This window comes from Schistocerca americana, chromosome 3, assembly GCF_021461395.2.
Source record: "Schistocerca americana isolate TAMUIC-IGC-003095 chromosome 3, iqSchAmer2.1, whole genome shotgun sequence".
Taxonomy (NCBI): Eukaryota; Metazoa; Arthropoda; class Insecta; order Orthoptera; family Acrididae; genus Schistocerca; species Schistocerca americana.
This window is the reverse complement of record NC_060121.1, coordinates 735,355,095-735,373,728: the sequence shown is the minus strand read 5'-3', so window position 1 is coordinate 735,373,728 and position 18,634 is coordinate 735,355,095. Positions and strand designations below refer to the sequence as shown.

General features: G+C 39.5%; 1 protein-coding gene across 1 annotated transcript in view; it reads left to right on the top strand.

Annotated features, from left to right (window-relative positions):
* The window catches only part of LOC124605791 (phosphatidylinositide phosphatase SAC2), a 386,400-nt gene extending 368,194 nt beyond the window's left edge, over positions 1-18,206 (top strand). Inside the window, exons 15-16 of the mRNA XM_047137683.1 lie at positions 16,773-16,885; positions 16,964-18,206. Coding sequence (XP_046993639.1) covers positions 16,773-16,885; positions 16,964-18,088 — 1,238 coding nt within the window. The 3' untranslated portion in view covers positions 18,089-18,206. The remainder of the gene's footprint in view (positions 1-16,772; positions 16,886-16,963) is intronic.
* Positions 18,207-18,634: the final 428 nt, after the last annotated feature.

Sequence of the window (18,634 nt, the reverse complement as noted above, 5' to 3'; positions counted from 1 at the left end):
GTAGGTACAAAGAAGGTTATTGCGAAGAAACCTTGGATAACAGAAGAAATACTTAAATTGATTGATGAAATAGGGTCTGCCAACTTTGCTTCTCTGTGTGGCAACGTGTTGCTTCTGGTAATTCTGAGTGAGTGTGAAAGATATCAGCACCAAAATAATGACTTAAAATTGGAATTTTTTTGCATACATTTACTATTTAATAGAATTTATGTACTGAAAATCGTAGCTGTTTGGTGGTGGTGTCAGAATTTTATTCCTTTATATAGGGTTTTTCGGCATTCATTTTCATATGTTCTGTTTCTGTATATTCCGATGAAAAACATTGTTTACATTTAGGGCGCTAAAGTTGAAAGTATGAGGTAATAGGTGATTTCAAAATCTATGCCTGTCAGGCTCATTGCTCCCAAACACTGGTGTCTCAGAATTGTGTGTGATGGAGGATTAAGAGACTTGTCCAGAAGAATTAATGTGTGAAGAAGTGGGATACTGAAGTACTATGAAATGATGAGATACACTTGAAATATTCCAAGGTTACAACACTGTAATAATAAATACCACAGTGAGCAATGCAGTTAAAGAGGAATGGACATATCTACAAAGCGCAATCACAGAAGTTGGAAAGAAAAATGTAGGTACAAGGAAGGTTATTGCGAAGAAACCTTGGGTAACAGAAGAAATAATTAAATTGATTGATTGAAAGAGGGAAGTAAAAAAGTTCAAGGAAATTCAGGCTTACAGAAATATAAGTGACTTAGGAATGAAATAAATAGGAATTGCAAGGAAGCTAAGATGAAATGGCTGGAGGAAAAATGTGAAGAAATTGAAAAACAAGTGCTCATCAGGAGGACTGATTCAGCATACGGAAAAGTCAAAATGACCTGAAATCAAGAGCAAGAATGGCAACATTAAAAATGCAATGACAGTTCCACAGGGAGAAGCTCCCAACCCATTCTGCCAATAGTTTCCAGTATCAGTGGTGCCATAGGAGGACAAGCATTGTCTTGAAGAAGAAACACACCATTTATCTGCCATCCCAGCTGTTCCCCTTCCAGCAGAAGATTGACTTTGTTCAATCACACTTGAGTAGTATTGGATGTTGATAGTGCTCCTTGTGAGTTAACGAGCATTGCGCTCTTATTTAAATATATGACTGAAAGGGTCAGCCTACAGGAATTGTGAAATGAACCCTGTCGTCCAGGACCATGTGCCACAAAGGACGCAGATTCACCACAAGGTGGAGAAACTCACAGGCATCTATTGTCTATTGAGGCCTAAGTGCTGTAATGTGCAAGTGAGACAGACGAGGACCTATGTCGTGGGGAAACCCAGTAGAAGGTGTTTGTGGCCAGGAAGACCTAGCAGTGTTAAATATGGCGGACCTAAGATCGGCCATAAAGGGAAACATTTATAGAAACTATTTAATTCTGTAGTAATGCAGAGAATGAAGCCACAGTAATTTTAATCACCATCCTTCATAAATTTTCATGGTGGTCCCAATAAAACTTGAATATTGATCATATCTATAATAGTTTATGATTTACTGTTAAGTGAAATTCACAAGTTTTGTAAAAAGACCTGAATGCTAAAATCTGAATGCTTTAGTCGATCTTAACGATTGACATTTCATATAGAAGTGCATCATTAAAATGACAAATGTTGTAAATATCAACTCTGTAACTTAATTTGTTTAAAAGATATAGTAAATTTAAATTATCAGTATTTTCAGTTAAGCATCAGATCATCATTTCCTCCACACAAGACACATGGAACGATGACAGAATGACACCTTATTGAATCATTAGATAATGGCGTATTTGTTGTAAAGTTTAGTGCATAATACTTAACTTTTGTTCTTTATTTATTTATCAGAAAGCACATTGGTGCAAGGCTACTGGCCATAACATTCAAAGTTAAGGAGGAAATTGTATTGGTTTTATGTAGAAAAATTTAACATCTACTTCTACATCTACATCCATACTCCGCAAGGCTCCTGACGGTGTGTGGCGGAAGGTACCCTGAGTACTTCTATCGGTTCTCTCTTCTATTCCAGTCTCGTATTGTTCGTGGAAAGAAGGATTGTCGGTATGCTTCTGTGTGGGGTCTAACCTTTCTGATTTTATCCTCATGGTCTCTTCGCGAGATATACGTAGGAGGGAGCAATATACTGCTTGACTCTTCGGTGAAGGTAAGTTCTCGAAACTTTATCAAAAGCCCGTACCGAGCTACTGAGCATCTCTCCAGCAGAGTGTTCCACTGGAGTTTATCTATCATCTCCGTAACGCTTTTGCGATTACTAAATGATCCTGTAACAAAGCATGCTGCTCTCCGTTGGATCTTCTCTATCTCTTCTATCAACCCTATCTGGTACGGATCCCACACTGATGAGCAGTATTCAAGCAGTGGGCGAACAAGTGTACTGTATCCTACTTCCTTTGTTTTCAGATTGCATTTCCTTAGGATTCTTCCAATGAATCTCAGTCTGGCATCTGCTTTACCGACGATCAACTTTATATGATCATTACATTTTAAATCACTCCTAATGCATACTCCCAGATAATTTATGGAATTAACTGCTTCCAGTTGCTGACCTGCTATTTTGTAGCTAAATGATAAGGGATCTTTCTTTCTATGTATTCGCAGCACACTACACTTGTCTACATTGAGATTCAATTGCCATTCCCTGCACCATGCGTCAATTCGCTGCAGATCCTCCTGCATTTCAGTACAATTTTCCATTGTTACAACCTCTCGATACACCACAGCATCATCTGCAAAAAGCCTCAGTGAACTTCCGATGTCATCTACAAGGTCATTTATGTATATTGTGAATAGCAACGGTCCTATGACACTCCCCTGCGGCACACCTGAAATCACTCTTACTTCGGAAGACTTCTCTCCATTGAGAATGACATGCTGCGTTCTGTTATCTAGGAACTCTTCAATCCAATCACACAATTGGTCTGATAGTCCATATGCTCTTATTTTGTTCATTAAACGACTGTGGGGAACTGTATCGAACGCCTTGCGGAAGTCAAGAAACACGGCATCTACCTGTGAACCTGTGTCTATGGCCCTTTGAGTCTCATGGACGAATAGCGCGAGCTGGGTTTCACATGACCGTCTTTTTCGAAACCCATGCTGGTTCCTACAGAGTAGATTTATAGTCTCCAGAAAAGTCATTATACTCGAACATAATACGTGTTCCAAAATTCTACAACTGATTGACGTTAGAGATATAGGTCAATAGTTCTGCACATCTGTTCGACGTCCCTTCTTGAAAACGGGGATGATCTGTGGCCTTTTCCAATCCTTTGGAATGCTACGCTCTTCTAGAGACCTACGGTACACCGCTGCAAGAAGGGGGGCAAGTTCCTTCGTGTACTCTGTGTAAAATCGAACTGGTATCCCATCAGGTCCAGCGGCCTTTCCTCTTTTGAGCGATTTTAATTGTTTCTCTATCCCTCTGTCGTCTATTTCGATATCTACCATTTTGTCATCTGTGTGTTTATTATTTAATGGATATTATTGTTACTTTATTTAGAACATAAAAGTGGTCAAGCTTTGATTGTTTAAATATGTTAAAATGTAAAATAATGTAGAATAAACTGTAGCCAATCAGATGGACAGCTTCAGGAAAGGGAACTGCCCTAGTCAGTTGAGTGAGGATATTCGGTGCACGGGAAACACGGCCAGGGACAGGCAGAGGGACAGTGCTGGTGCAGACGCAAAAGTGGACGGTTCAGAGGTGAAGAATCGGACTTGGGTTTCGCAATGAGATTGTGAATGATCGAACTGTGTCAAATGGATATGCACTTGAGTGTAATAGTAATTCTAAATACGACCACTTTTGCTATTAGTTTTCTTTCTGAATAAACGTTATTCTAACCAAATCACAACTGTGTGGCCTACATCATTTATGGGTCATTAATTTAGTTCCCGATATTATTATTATTACTGTTATTATATGTTACATTAACTTTGTATTTTACAAACTTGCCATCAGCCAGACAATTTAACCAAAGGTTCACAAGTGTATAATTTAGGGCATGTAATGTGACACATGCGGTTCAGCTGCTGAATGAGTTTGAGCCAAGACATTTCGACGAAGAGGAACTGCTTGTGAGCCTGAACATCTTTGGGATGTTAGCTCGCATCCTCCAACAAATCATAGAAAATCAGACCATGGACACTCCAAAATACGGTTAATATAACCTCACCAGCCAATGTCTTATAGATAAGTGATTCAAACAATGCCAAATCCAGGATAGATTCTAAAAATATTATGAAAAGGATAATTTCTATCCACCTTATAGTGGAGATGCTGAGTCATAGGTAGTGTGCCAGAAAGTGAGCTTTTAACCAACAATGCCTTCGTTGAAAGTAGGCTACATATACATACACACTCATGCAAATGAGACACACACACACACACACACACACACACACACACACACACAAACAAACAAACAAACAAACTGCCAAAGTCTCTGGAAGCTGAAGCCAGACTGTGAGCAGCAGCTTATGATGGAATAGGTTGCCAAGTTGGCAGGGGTAAGGAGGAGGCTGGGTTTCTAGTTGAGTCTGATTGGTAGGGTTGGTGGCAAGAAAGTGTTTCCACTGTAGGGACTGGGAGAAGGAGAGAAGGTCTTTAACAAGTCCTGCTTGATTGAATTTGGCAGTGCGGCAAAAGATGAGGCCTTTGGAAACGTCTGAAACTTCTGTGGGTCTGAGGATTTTGGAGGGAAGTTTCATCACTGTGATTCAGGTGTGTTTAGGTCTTGGATTCTATATGGTGATGGTAGGGAGTTTACAAGTGTATGATAAATGTAGTGGGTTTGCAATGAGGGGATGTGGGGGAGGTTTGGATGCTTTTGTAGTAGTGGTGAATAGTGGTAGCCCAAGGCGGGAGTAGGAAGTGAACAGGGTGGAGCGTTTTTTTGAGGCAGCACTGTGCATGTTGCTGTAGTTCCTCGAGGGCAAGAGTTTCAATATTTGATATGGGCTCCAGGAATTAGGGATTGCAAGGCTGCCCTTACCAAACCTACCAACCACCAGCAATACCTCCACTTTGACAGCTGCCACCCTGCCACTCATTCCATACCAAGAAGTCCCTTCCATGCAGCTTAGCCACCCTTTGCTGTCGTATCTGTAGTGGCAAGCGGTCCTTTTCAAAATATTCTGAAAGTTTCACTGAGGCCTTCACAGACCATCATCACCCTCCCAACCTCATTCATAAAAAGATTTCCCATGCCTTATCTCTCCAGTCACCCACCACTTCCCAAAGTCCCACCGTCTGGCCACAGAGGATCATTTCCGTCATGACTCACTACCACCCAGTTCTAAAACAAATGGATCACATTCTCCGTCAGGGTTTCAGCTACCTCTCGTTGAGCCCTGAAATGAAGAATGTCCTTCCCATTATTCTTCCAACCCTTCCCACAGTGGTATTCCAGTGCCCTCCGAACCTACACAATACCATCATCCATCCCTATACAATTCCTGATCCAAAACCCTTGCCTCATGGCTCATATCCATGTAATAAACCAGTCTCATACATCCTCCTACTACTCCAGTCCGGTCACAAGCATCACCTATCCCATCAAAGACACCTGTGAAACCATGTGATTTTCAAGCTAAGATGCAGGCACTGTGCTGCATTCTACATGGGCATGGTAACCAACAAGCTGTCTGTCTACGTTAATGTCCACTGACAAACTGTGGCCAAGAAACAGGTGGACTACCCCATTGCTGAGCATGCCACCCAACTGGACGTTCTTCATTTGTCACTGTTTCACAGCCTGTGCCATCTGGGTTCTTCCCAACAACACCAGCTTTCCTGAATTGTGCACATGGAATCTCTTCCTGCACTATATCCTATGTTCCCATAACCCTCCTGGGCTCAACTTTCATTAGTCAAGGTCCTTACCCATCTAGCCCCTGCCTGTTCCCATTCCAACACTACACATACCTCTGTTCCACCGATGCACCCTCAGTCTTTTCACTTCTCTCCTTTTCTGCTACAACTCACCCCACTTCCCCCCCCCCCTCCCCCCCCCTCTGCTAATCTCTCGACTGTGGCTAATTGCCCTACCCTCTCTCCACCCCATCCCTGTATGCTCCCACAAGCCCAGCCCTACCCTGGTATTCCTCCGCTCTCTGCCCCAGCCTCCTGCTTATCCCCACCACCCAGTTGCCTCCCCCATCATGAGCTGCTGCTCACAGTCGGGCTTCGCTGCCAGAGACTGTGGTTGTGTGTGTGTGTGTGTGTGTGTGTGTGTGTGTGTGTGTGTGTGTGTGTGTTTTGTCTACTTTCGACGAAGGTCTTGTTGGCTGAAAGCTCGCTTTCTGACAGTCTTTTTGTTGTGCCTATCTGCAACTAAATATCTCTGCTATGTGGTGAGTAGCAACTATCCTTTTCCTAGTGTAAGATAAGTGATTTATGATGTTTCCACTATGTGCTTTGGCACTCAGACTCTAACTTTAAATTATGTATCAAAGTTCCATCACATGTTAAAAACCTGTCCAAAAATGCATCCCCTTTAGTACTGAAATTAATTTAAAGCTCAGTAGAAACACAAAGTATCTATTCTTGATGATCAATAGTAAGGTCTACAGCCCGCATCTTGTGGTCGTGCGGTAGCGTTCTCGCTTCCCACGCCCGGGTTCCCGGGTTCGATTCCCGGCGGGGTCAGGCATTTTCTCTGCCTCGTGATGGCTGGGTGTTGTGTGCTGTCCTTAGGTTAGTTAGGTTTAAGTAGTTCTAAGTTCTAGGGGACTTATGACCACAGCAGTTGAGTCCCATAGTGCTCAGAGCCATTTGAACTATTTGAGTAAGGTCTACAGAACCTCATCTTGCACAGTATTAAGAAGCTGTTTGTTCTGAATGATGGAATGAGTAGTGCCAACACTTACATGGCATCAGCAGTTTGTTCAACTGTAAACTGTAGGTTTTCTTGAATACTCAGTCAGTATGAGATTGCAAAACTGATATTGATGCTTCTACCAGCCACCCAGAGTGGCATTTGTCATTTATTCTTTAGTAGTCACATTGAAACCTTTTGCACATGTGTAAAAACTCACACTGTTCAACCAAATACAGTTTTATTGTGCATTCATCCAAGATAATTTGTCAGGTGGTTATATACTTTGAGAAAGCAAAAATCAGACCACAGAATGCTGTTCTTAAAAAGTATTTAATAAATGTGCACACACCATCTTAACTAAGGTACGAAGAACATTTATGTAAATATTAATGAAACAGGTAACTAACACTCTTCAAAAGGTTGCTGACTAATACTTCCAAAAGCTTTGATTCCCTGTGTCAGCCATTCTAAAAATTTTTATGACAACAAAGGTGTAAGCAGTTTTTCAGAAACAAGTGGATATAAGGATCACACCACACTCATTGACACCAAATATAATGTTGTTTGAGAGGAGACTGGCAAAATAATTATGGAACATATCTCAACAAATCATATCCTTTGTGAAATGGTGACAAAGACACAGACAAAGTCACAACGTTATCATTTGAGTAGTGACTTTGGACTAAAAATTTCCACTGGGACTGATTCTGGTATTGGAAATTTGAATCTATGGCTAACTGTGTTCTTACTTTTGTCGAGTTATGTGTGTGTTGCTACGCGCACCCTACTGTCTATGTTGTTTAATGTTTCAATTGTTTGCTCCACGACTGCCTCCATAGCTGAATGGTTAGTGTTACTGCCTTCAGTGGTGTTTACATTTAGCTTTAATGTTTACTTTATAATTTTTTGCTACATAAATAGTTAATACATTAAAATTTAGCAAATTGAAGCCACCATGAGCCACACTTATGTTACTTGTTTATACTTGACATGTTGTTTACAATGCAATATTCTTTTTGAGACTGAAGCTAAAGACATGGAAGAGCAACAATGGAGAGAAAATAAATGGAAAATTAGAAAACAATAAAAACTGTATACTTATTTTTCTTAAGCGTGTGTTGAAAGATATCTTTTCGTATTTTTCCCATTTTCCTGTAATAATTGTTATTACAACGAGGACATCAGACTGCAACATGTGTGGTGTTATGGAAGATAGGTTGCATTTAAGTAAACATTAAGTGAAGAGAATAGGAAACATATATGATATTTAAACACACTTAAGAGAGATCAGCTAGTCTTAACTGGGTGCAAGTGTGGTGATCCAAGAATACTTGTGCTGGAGACTGTCAGTTGTCAGTTACCATAAACTCTAGGCATGCATCAGCAACAGTGTGTAATTTTAGCTATTGAAAAAGGAAACTTCAGAAACCATCAGACCTTTGGAAGCTGTTTGTATCTGATGAGGACACTTTTGAGGAAGGCATGGAGTCGAGTTTGGTTGAGAAAACCATAAGTTCCCATTGACCAAGAAAGCCCTCACTAGTAAAATAGTCCCATACTAGAGTGAACTATTAGCCTCGGAACACATGTGCAACAAATGAAACTCAAAGGGTACAGTTACACTGTATGTTGAAGATGGGATAAATGGTAAAAGCAACTGCTTTCCTCAGGTCCTATTTGTAACCTCCTTCCCCAAGTAATATGTTTGACTGATGGGAGTGGTGCTGCTTTTAATGATTAACCTAAAAAGTCCTTTGTAGCAAGTTGTAGGTGGATCACTCTGGCATGTTAGCTTGTCTAACTGTCAAATTTTTGCTGCCAACTTGTGCATTTAGTCAGGCTTTTTGATCTTGCAAAGAATTAGTTTTAATGAAATCATCTTCTGGTATTCAAATTTTTTCGCTCATGGATTAATGAAAAATGTAGCCTCAGAGGCTTCTCTGGATTCTGTGTAATACCATTTGGGTGTGGTATCACAGATTCCCAACTACAGTGGATCTGGGTTCAATATTCATATGGAGGAGATGAGCCTCCTACCACAGCCAGCGGTCTTCTGTGGTGTTTGTGGTCTGGCCTACGTAAGCCAAATGACATATTTTGTTCATCCTTCCACAACAGCAAATCACCCTTCACTGAATCTAGATGGTCTGTAATATTAATGGTGAGTGGAAAACCACTTTCATCTGAAATTTTCAGAAGATTCTGGCTTGTATGTGATATTGTCAATGGAGGGAAGAAAAGCTAGAGACTTTTTCCAGTGTGCTCTCCTCTTTAGCCACTTTTTAATTATTTTTCTGAGTAGAATACCGGTTTTGCCTGAACACAGTGAGCTCTTTAGACAAATTATCTGGATCTGAGACTGTGTGAGCTCTGTGTGCAAGTGCTGTAAGAACATTCATAGTTAGCAATGGGTGATGACAAGTTTCAGGTGGATATCACCCCTTTGTTTCGACTTGCTCTTTTTTAACCTATCGTATGCTGGATCAACAACATCTGGAGTAGGCTGATGGCATCACCATCAGTAGCCCACAGTTTCTCCTGGTGGCCTACTTATTTATGCAGGATTTTGAGGAGACAGCACTGGAATCAGTGACTCTTAAGACTATTAATTTTGGAGGTATGTGGACAATACGTTCAAAGTATGGCCTCATGAAGAACATAAATTAATAGACTTTATACATCGCCACACGCCAGCATCTCGTGGTCGTGCGGTAGCGTTCTTGCTTCCCACGCCCGGGTTCCCGGGTTCGATTCCCGGCGGGGTCAGGGATTTTCTCTGCCTCGTGATGGCTGGGTGTTGTGTGTTGTCCTTAGGTTAGTTAGGTTTAAGTAGTTTTAAGTTCTAGGGGACTGATGACCTAAGATGTTAAGTCCCATAGTGCTCAGAGCCATTTGAACCAGTTTATACATCGCCACAGTTCCATAAAAAATTGTCTGCCTTTGCTGGTTAATAGAAGAATGGTGGTTCTCTGAGGCATTCAGTTTACCATAAACCTTGTCATACTGATTTGTATTTACAGTGGTACAGTTGTCGTCATCTGTTGCAAACTATAAATGTGCTTAAAACACTTGCACACAGAGCTCACATAGCTTCAGAACCAGATGGTTTCCCTAAAGATTTCATCCTTCTGAAGACATCATTTGGGAAAAACTTATATTCTACCAAGCAGATTAACAGGGCACTGACAGTTAAATAAAAAAACCAGAATGTGCATAAGGAGGGGAGTACACTGACAAAATCTCCAGCTTTTATTCCCGTTTTTGGTTATATTTTGTCAAAGAAAGTCAGAATTCTCTGAGAATTTCTAGTGAAAATGGCTTTCTATCCACAATTAGGCTTACAGGCCTTCTAGGTTGAATGAAGCATTTGTTATTACTGAACGACGGAATTCCCCAGATACTTTGTCAATATGATGTGGCTTACATAGACCAGATCATATACACCATGGAAGAATGCTGCACTGGATGTCACAATGCTGCATGCACCTTTTGCAGCTAAGCAATTCTTCTATTGTTGAATCTCCACTAGTCTCTCAATGCAGTATGATGAAACAATAATTTTGGCCACATATTTTTGGGACTTGATTATTTGCAAATATGTCCAGTGGAAAATCAGATGAACAATGATACCAGCTGGATAGTGCATGGAACACAGTCATTCCCAAGATTTACTCAAATTGGGGATGATAGAGCACACCGATGGCTGTGACAATTGTCAACCCTTAAGGACAGCTGAGACCCACAGTTTCTCCAGTGAGGGTGCCACGCATCAGGTAGTGTAATTTCTCTGTCACCATTACCTTAATGCATGCTTGGAAAACAGTGCATCAATCAAGTGCAGAATGGAGGAAGCCTTCATTAGCTTTGAGTGGTTCACCTGAGAATGACAGGAAGATTTCCATTTGAAATATTGTGGAATATAGTAAATGGCAACCAGCTGCAAGCTCAAAATTTATTTGAACCTTCAGTTTACCAGGAAAATTTAAAAACTCTCAGCAAATGTTTCTTCTCCATGTGTGAGCTGAACTCTACATTGCCTTGGGCATGTAACATGACACCTCATCAAGATACAGTGTCTTATAGCACATTGTGCAAATTGCATCCTGCTGCTAAGGTTACACTGTGTTATGTGCAATGAGAACATCTGTTACCAATACCTTGCTATATCCTTCCCCTTTCTGAGCTAATGCTTATCACCAATGACCTCTACATTGACAGGACATTAAAATGTAATCTTCTCTCCTTCCAATGAGGTCAAATTTCTGTGATGTAACAGTCATAGACATTTAGTGTGTTATTGCGAGGGTTCACTAGGTGGTAAAATTGTAGTAAATTGTGTAGAGTCTTGCCTGTAAGTCTATTGCTTATTATTGTTATTCTTTTTAGTGTACTTTAAATAATAGTCCACAGGATTAAATAACAGTGTTCATTTATTAGATGAATTTATACAACGTATTGTATATGTGGATAGTTCAGTATCAATTCCAGTACTGAAACAAACTCAGAGCTTTTCGCATGTGGTATATCATATACATTCTTGCATATATATACAGACACTATCTATATGTTCTAATACATAATACAATATGCAAAATATGGACATGTGAGCCAAAATATTAATAATAAACTGCATGATTTCTTATTTGTATAAGGCAATGTTCAAAAAGAAAAATTCCTGATTTTAAGGATGAAAAATGTATGTAGCTATGTTTTCATACCCTTGTTAGTTATTTCTTTTAACATCTGTTGTCACTGATGCCGTAACAGCTTTATGTCGTCCATTCGATTCTCTATGTTAACTAAATCAAAAATTTTGTACTAATTTGTCACCATTAGTTCTAAGGCCCCCCCATGTACCATGGACCTTGCCGTTGGTGGGGGGGCTTGTGTGCCTCAGCGATACAGATAGCTGTATCGTAGGTGCAACCACAACAGAGGGGTATCTGTTGAGAGACCAGACAAACGTGTGGTTCCTGAAGAGGGGCAGCAGCCTTTTCAGTAGTTGCAAGGGCAACAGTCTGGATGATTGACTGATCTGGCCTTGTAACTCTAACCAAAACAGCCTTGCTGTGCTGGTACTGCGAACAGCTGAAAGCAAGGGGAAACTACGGCCATAATTTTTCCTGAGGGCATGCAGCTTTACTGTATGGTTAAATGATGATGGTGTCCTCTTGGGTAAAATATTCCGGAAGTAAAATAGTCCCCCATTCGGATCTCCGGGCGGGGACTACTCAAGAGGATGTTATCAGGAGAAAGAAAACTGGCGTTCTACGGATCAGAGCGTGGAATGTCAGATCCCTTAATCGGGCAGGTAGGTTAGAAAATTTAAAAAGGGAAATGGATAGGTTAAAGTTAGATGTAGTGGGAATTAGTGAAGTTCGGTGGCAGGAGGAACGAGACTTCTGGTCAGGTGACTACTGGGTTATAAACACAAAATCAAATAGGGGTAATGCAGGAGTAGGTTTAATAATGAATAGGAAAATAGGAATGTGGGTAAGCTACTACAAACAGCATAGTGAACGCATTATTGTGGCAAAGATAGATACAAAGCCCACGCGTACTACAGTAGGACAAGTTTATATGCCAACTAGCTCTGCAGATGATGAAGAAATTGAAGAAATGTATGATGAAATAAAATAAATTATTCAGATAGTGAAGGGTGACGAAAACTTAATAGTCATGGGTGACTGGAATTCGGTAGTAGGAAAAGGGAGAGAAGGAAACATAGTAGGTGAATATGGATTGGGGCTAAGAAATGAAAGAGGAAGCCACCTGGTAGAATTTTGCACAGAGCACAACTTAATTATAGCTAACACTTGGTTCAAGAATCATGAAAGAAGGTTGTATACATGGAAGAACCCTGGAGATACTAAAAGGTAAGACAGAGATTAAGGAACCAGGTTTTAAATTGTACGACATTTCCAGAGGCAGATGTGGAGTCTGACCACAATCTATTGGTTATGAACTGTAGATTAAAACTGAAGAAATTGCAAAAAGGTGGGAATTTAAGGAGATGGGACCTGGATAAACTGGCTAAACCAGAGGTTGTACAGAGTTTCAGGGAGAGCATATGGGAACAATTGACAGGAATGGGGGAAAGAAATACAGTAAACGAAGAATGGGTAGCTCTGAGGCATGAAGTAGTGAAGGCAGCAGAGGATCAAGTAGGTAAAAAGACGAGGGCTAGTAGAAATCCTTGAGTAACAGAAGATATATTGAATTTAATTGATGAAAGGAGAAAATATAAAAATGGAGTAAATGAAGCAGGCAAAAAGGAATACAAATGTCTCAAACATGAGATCGACAGGAAGTGCAAAATGGCTAAGCAGGGATGGCTGGAGGACAAATGTAAGGATGTAGAGGCTTATCTCACTAGGGGTAAGATAGATACTGCCTACAGGAAAATTAAAGAGACCTTTGGAGATAAGAGAACCACTTTCATGAACATCAAGAGCTCAGATGGAAACCCAGTTCTAAGCAAAGAAGGGGAAGCAGAAAGGTGGAAGGAGTATATAGAGGGTCTATACAAGGGCAATGTCCTTGAGGACAATATTATGGAAATGGAAGAGGATGTAGACGAAGATGAAATGGGAGGTACGATACTGCGTGAAGAGTTTGACAGAGCACTGAAAGACCTGAGTCGAAACAAGGCCACCGGAGTAGACAACATTCCATTAGAACTACTGACGGCCTTGGGAGAGCCAGTCCTGATAAAACTCTACCATCTGGTGAGCAAGATGTATGAGGCAGGCGAAATACCCTCAGACTTCAAGAAGAATATAATAATTCCAATCCCAAAGAAAGCAGGTGTTGACAGGTGTGAAAATTGCCGAACTACCAGTTTAATAAGTCACAGCTGCAAAATACTAACGCGCATTCTTTACAGACGAATGGAAAAACTAGTAGAAGCCGACCTCGGGGAAGATCAGTTTGGATTCTGTAGAAATGTTGGAACACGTGAGGCAATACTGACCCTACGACTTATCTTAGAAGCTAGATTAAGGAAGGGCAAACCTACGTTTCTAGCATTTGTAGACTTAGAGAAAGCTTTTGACAATGTTGACTGGAATACTCTCTTTCAAATTCTGAAGGTGGCAGGGGTAAAATACAGGGTGCGAAAGGCTATTTACAATTTGTACAGAACCAGATAGCAGTTATGAGAGTCGAGGGACATGAAAGGGAATCAGTGGTTGGGAAGGGAGTGAGACAGGGTTGTAGCCTCTCCCCGATGTTATTCAGTCTATATATTGAGAAAGCAGTGAAAGAAACAAAAGAAAAATTCGGAGTAGGTATTAAAATCCATGGAGAAGAAATAAAAACTTTGAGGTTCGCCGATGACATTGTAATTCTGTCAGAGACAGCAAAGGACTTGAAAGAGCAGTTGAACGGAATGGATAGTGTCTTGAAAAGAGGATATAAGATGAATATCAACAAAAGCAAAACAAGGATAATGGAATGTAGCCGAATTAAGTCAGGTGAAGCTGAGGGAATTAGATTAGGAAATGAGGCACTTAAAGTAGTAAAGGAGTTTTGCTATTTGGGGAGCAAAATAACTGATGATGGTCAAAGTAGAGAGGATATAAAATGTAGACTGGCAATGGCAAGGAAAGCGTTTCTGAAGAAGAGAAATTTGTTAACATCGAGTATAGATCTAAGTGTCAGGAAGTCATTTCTGAAAGTATTTGTATGGAGTGTAGCCATGTATGGAAGTGAAACATGGACGATAAATAGTTTGGACAAGAAGAGAATAGAACCTTTCAAAATGTGGTGCTACAGAAGAATGCTGAAGATTAGATGGGTAGATCACATAACTAATGAGGAGGTATTGAATAGAATTGGAGAGAAGAGGAGCTTGTGGCACAACTTGACTAGAAGAAGGGATCGGTCGGTAGGATATCTTCTGAGGCATCAAGGGATCACCAATTTAGTATTGGAGGGCAGTGTGGAGGGTAAAAATCGTGAAGGGAGACAAAGAGATGAATACACTAAGCAGATTCAGAAGGTTGTAGGTTGTGGTAGGTACTGGGAGATGATGAAGCTTGGACAGGATAGAGTAGCATTTAGAGCTGCATCAAACCAGTCTCAGGACTGAAGACCACCACCACAACAACAACAACAGCTCTAAGGTGTTCACTCAAAGTAATTACCAAATGAGATGTTTGGTACACTATCCAGTGAATTTCCATCCCTGGTTTAATCATGTGGACACCCAGTGTACATCCAACAAACTGAAACTACCGTAACATTACCCATAAATTTGCTAAATATGTTCTCTGAGTTTCTCTATGGCTTCCTGCCACTACAGGTATTTGATGAGTTGGTTTTAGACATCTTGATATGTACATTTGCCCTTGTAAAAGTCATTCACAGATGAATAAAGCTAGCACTATTGCTACTACATCAAGTATCAATAATAACCTCACGAAATATTATCCATTTATTTTCAGCAACAACTACAGTAACACCATTGGCATCCAGCCCATCATTGTGATTATACAGAACTTAAGATTGTATTGGTATCACTTCTGAGTTCAGCCAAAATTTTTGTCTCCTGTGTCCATCTTTTCCTTAGGGCTTCTTCATTCATCCATCCCATTCTGTAGATCCCATCAAGATAGAGAAGCTACATAGTGTGAATAAAACATTTTGCCATAGAGATGCTTCTATGATTAGCTGCATTCATGTTGTATATTTAAATGAGTCATCATTAAAGATAATTGACATGTTTTATGTTAAAGGTTCTTTTACAGACTGGAAAGCTTCAAAATTTTTGGCATCTGTAATAAGCAGAAAAATTTTGACAAATACTTTGTTCTCCATGACTTTAAGTATGTAGTTGGTCAAAATGCTGTAATTTTCAAAACAGTGCTTATGATTATGCTATTTAGTTTCTATTTGTCTATTGAAAGTGGTTTAACAGCTGTGTCTGTATACGGACAGATGTCAGTGAACATCACTTATGTATTCTACGAAAGTTGCTTGGATACAATAAGCAATGGTTTTCATATGTAATTACTGAACGTCCATAATTCCAGGATTTTGATAATTTACTGGAGGAATTGTCAGTAACAGAAAATTTTTATGTACTTCTGAAGTTTTAGAGATTCCTGGGGAAGTATTGTGTTGTTGTGCACCTCATTAACAATCCACAATAGCAAAGGACTTCATCTTTTTTTTCCTAGGTGGGATGAAGAATTCATATGGAAATTAGTTTTATATCAAGGCTCTGGTAATCTAAATCTCAGTTCTTTTGAAACTGTTTTATCTGGCTGAAAATTGTTGAAACTGTAAATACAGTGCTATGAAAGTCTGAGAATTTTTTTAGTCCTGAAGAGGTCTTCGCAAGTATTTAATGGATCATTCTTACTACTCTTTTGTTGTAAAATAAATATTTTATCAACCTTAACTGCAATACTCCACAAGATTTCTCCATAAGATAGCAAAGTGTGATAATTGCTTACTCCACCATTTCCTGTTCCTGCATCTCATTCTGAGTTGGTACATGATCTGTATAAAAATCAATGTGGCTGTATCATTAGCAAGTTCTTTGAGATGAGATTCCAAGAAATGTTGATGAAGTAGTTAAATCACTCAGGTGCATTATTCAGCAACTACATTAGCAGCTTGCTGATGGGCTGATATTTCTCTTTTTGTTTTGCTTTCTGTGCTTACGCACATTGCTAGGTGATTTCTCTTGTTGCCTATAACATCAGGAAGTATGCCAGTATAGCAAATTGCTTTTACCAGTGATTGATTTCTGTCTCAGAGAGTAATTTATAAAGAGGTGTTAAAGATGTTGCAGGGAGGTGTATTTTAACCAGATGTTGTGAATACTTTTTATTTGGGGCCTGTTAAATAATTCCCTTTCATTACCAAATGTCATATTAATGCCAATGTTATCTATTTCAGGTACCAGGGCACTGACCAATATGACTATGCAATTTAATAAGTTAAATAAAATTGGCCATAGTTTCAACACGAAGAAAGCAAAATCAATTGTCTCAGATGAAACACAACTGAAGGTACATAAATATGGGAAACAAATCCTTATTTAGGACATTATAGATGAACTGTGGATAACCTTTCTGTTTTATTTCCAGGAAATGTCTGGTGTACAAGGCAGAGGGGAAATGCATGTGTCATACAGTAAGGTTTCCAGTGATGAAGAAGGTGATGATGGTATTACATATGCTCCACGTCACCAGGAACCTGTTATGCCTATAAATCACTCACATATTTCATTCTCAAAAATCAAGGTAAAACCTGTGGACTCCTATCTTCCAAGTGTGGGTATTATAATGTCAACAAGAGTAAGTGAAAACACGTGTACAAGAAATACAGAAAGAATTGCCATTCTTAATCAGACTGATGAACTCTTTCCTTTGGCTGCACCACATATAGACAGTGTGTCTTTATCCCAGGTAGTTCAGAACGTATCCATTCGTAGACATATTCTGACACATTCTCGTACAGATTTAAGTTTAGATGTGTCAAGTTTCCATTCGGCTAATGTGACATCAAAAAATTCTTCTCTCACCCCAAGTCCTCTCAGACAAGGTTCAACAACACCCGAGATAACTATAGAGAATACAGCAGTTTCAAGTACAACCCTTAATCGGCAAGAACCTCAAAAATTTGATGGTTTAGAATTTACATGTCCGGAGAAATCAGGAGAAAATGCAAATGAAATGCAAAAAGGAGAAAGAAAATTGTCAACTGGAGCAAAATTAACTCCTCCAAATACTCTTCCACTGACACGAAAGTTATCACATTCTTCAGGTGAAGTTGATGGGGGGCAGATTACCAAAACCAAAGAATTTACTAAGCAGAAAAATGAGAATATCAACCAAAGATCTTCAAATATTAAATTTGGAGACAGTGATAGACATTTGATAGGGAGTTTGAGATGTTCTTCAGAAAGGGAGCTTTGCTTCAATATTACGTCTTCACAGAGTGAAAATGCATTGCGTTCCATAAGAAGTGGTTTCACGAATGCAATTACCAGTCCAGTGGCAGTAACAAAAGATCTTGTCCTCTCACCATTTTCAAAAATTGCCAAAGGTATGCAAAATCTTGGAGCTAATTTAGATCCACGCAAGCTAAAAGGACCTGTTACAGGTGTTTCAGGCATGGGACGACACACTGTGATGGAACAACATTGCGAGGAAATACAAAGGCTACAAGAAAAATGGAAAAGTTGTAGAACCCGTCTCATTGCATTGTAAATTACTGGACAGAGATTTATCATGTATGAACATTGTCTTATGTGTAATATCTGCATTACTTTGACACTGGATGCTGGCCGTTCAAGTGCGCACTGTAAATGTCAGTGAAAACTTTGCTTCCTGTTTTTTTGTTAGTTTTATTTTACTTTACAAAGACAGGACAAAATGTGATAAGATAATGAAAGACAACATTTGTGTAATCATTTTTTATTAAGTTTGTGTGGTTCACTTCTCTAATAATTAAATTTTTAGCATTCATAGTGAACTGTCTTGCAACTGTAAAATAGTTTTGCCCTTACTGTGATGTTTACATCCATTTTAATTTTCTATTTTATAATTGTTATTTATTGCTATTTATTGTCATTGTTAGCATGGGACACCAAATCACATTTTCTGTATGTACAGAATCGCAAGAGAATACTTAAATTTGTGATAAGTGTTTGTCAGCCTTTCAACAATATGCATGAATAAATCCTCACTTCCAAAAACACTACCCTACCATCCCTACAGAACATAACATCACATTTAATGGAAACTACATATAGA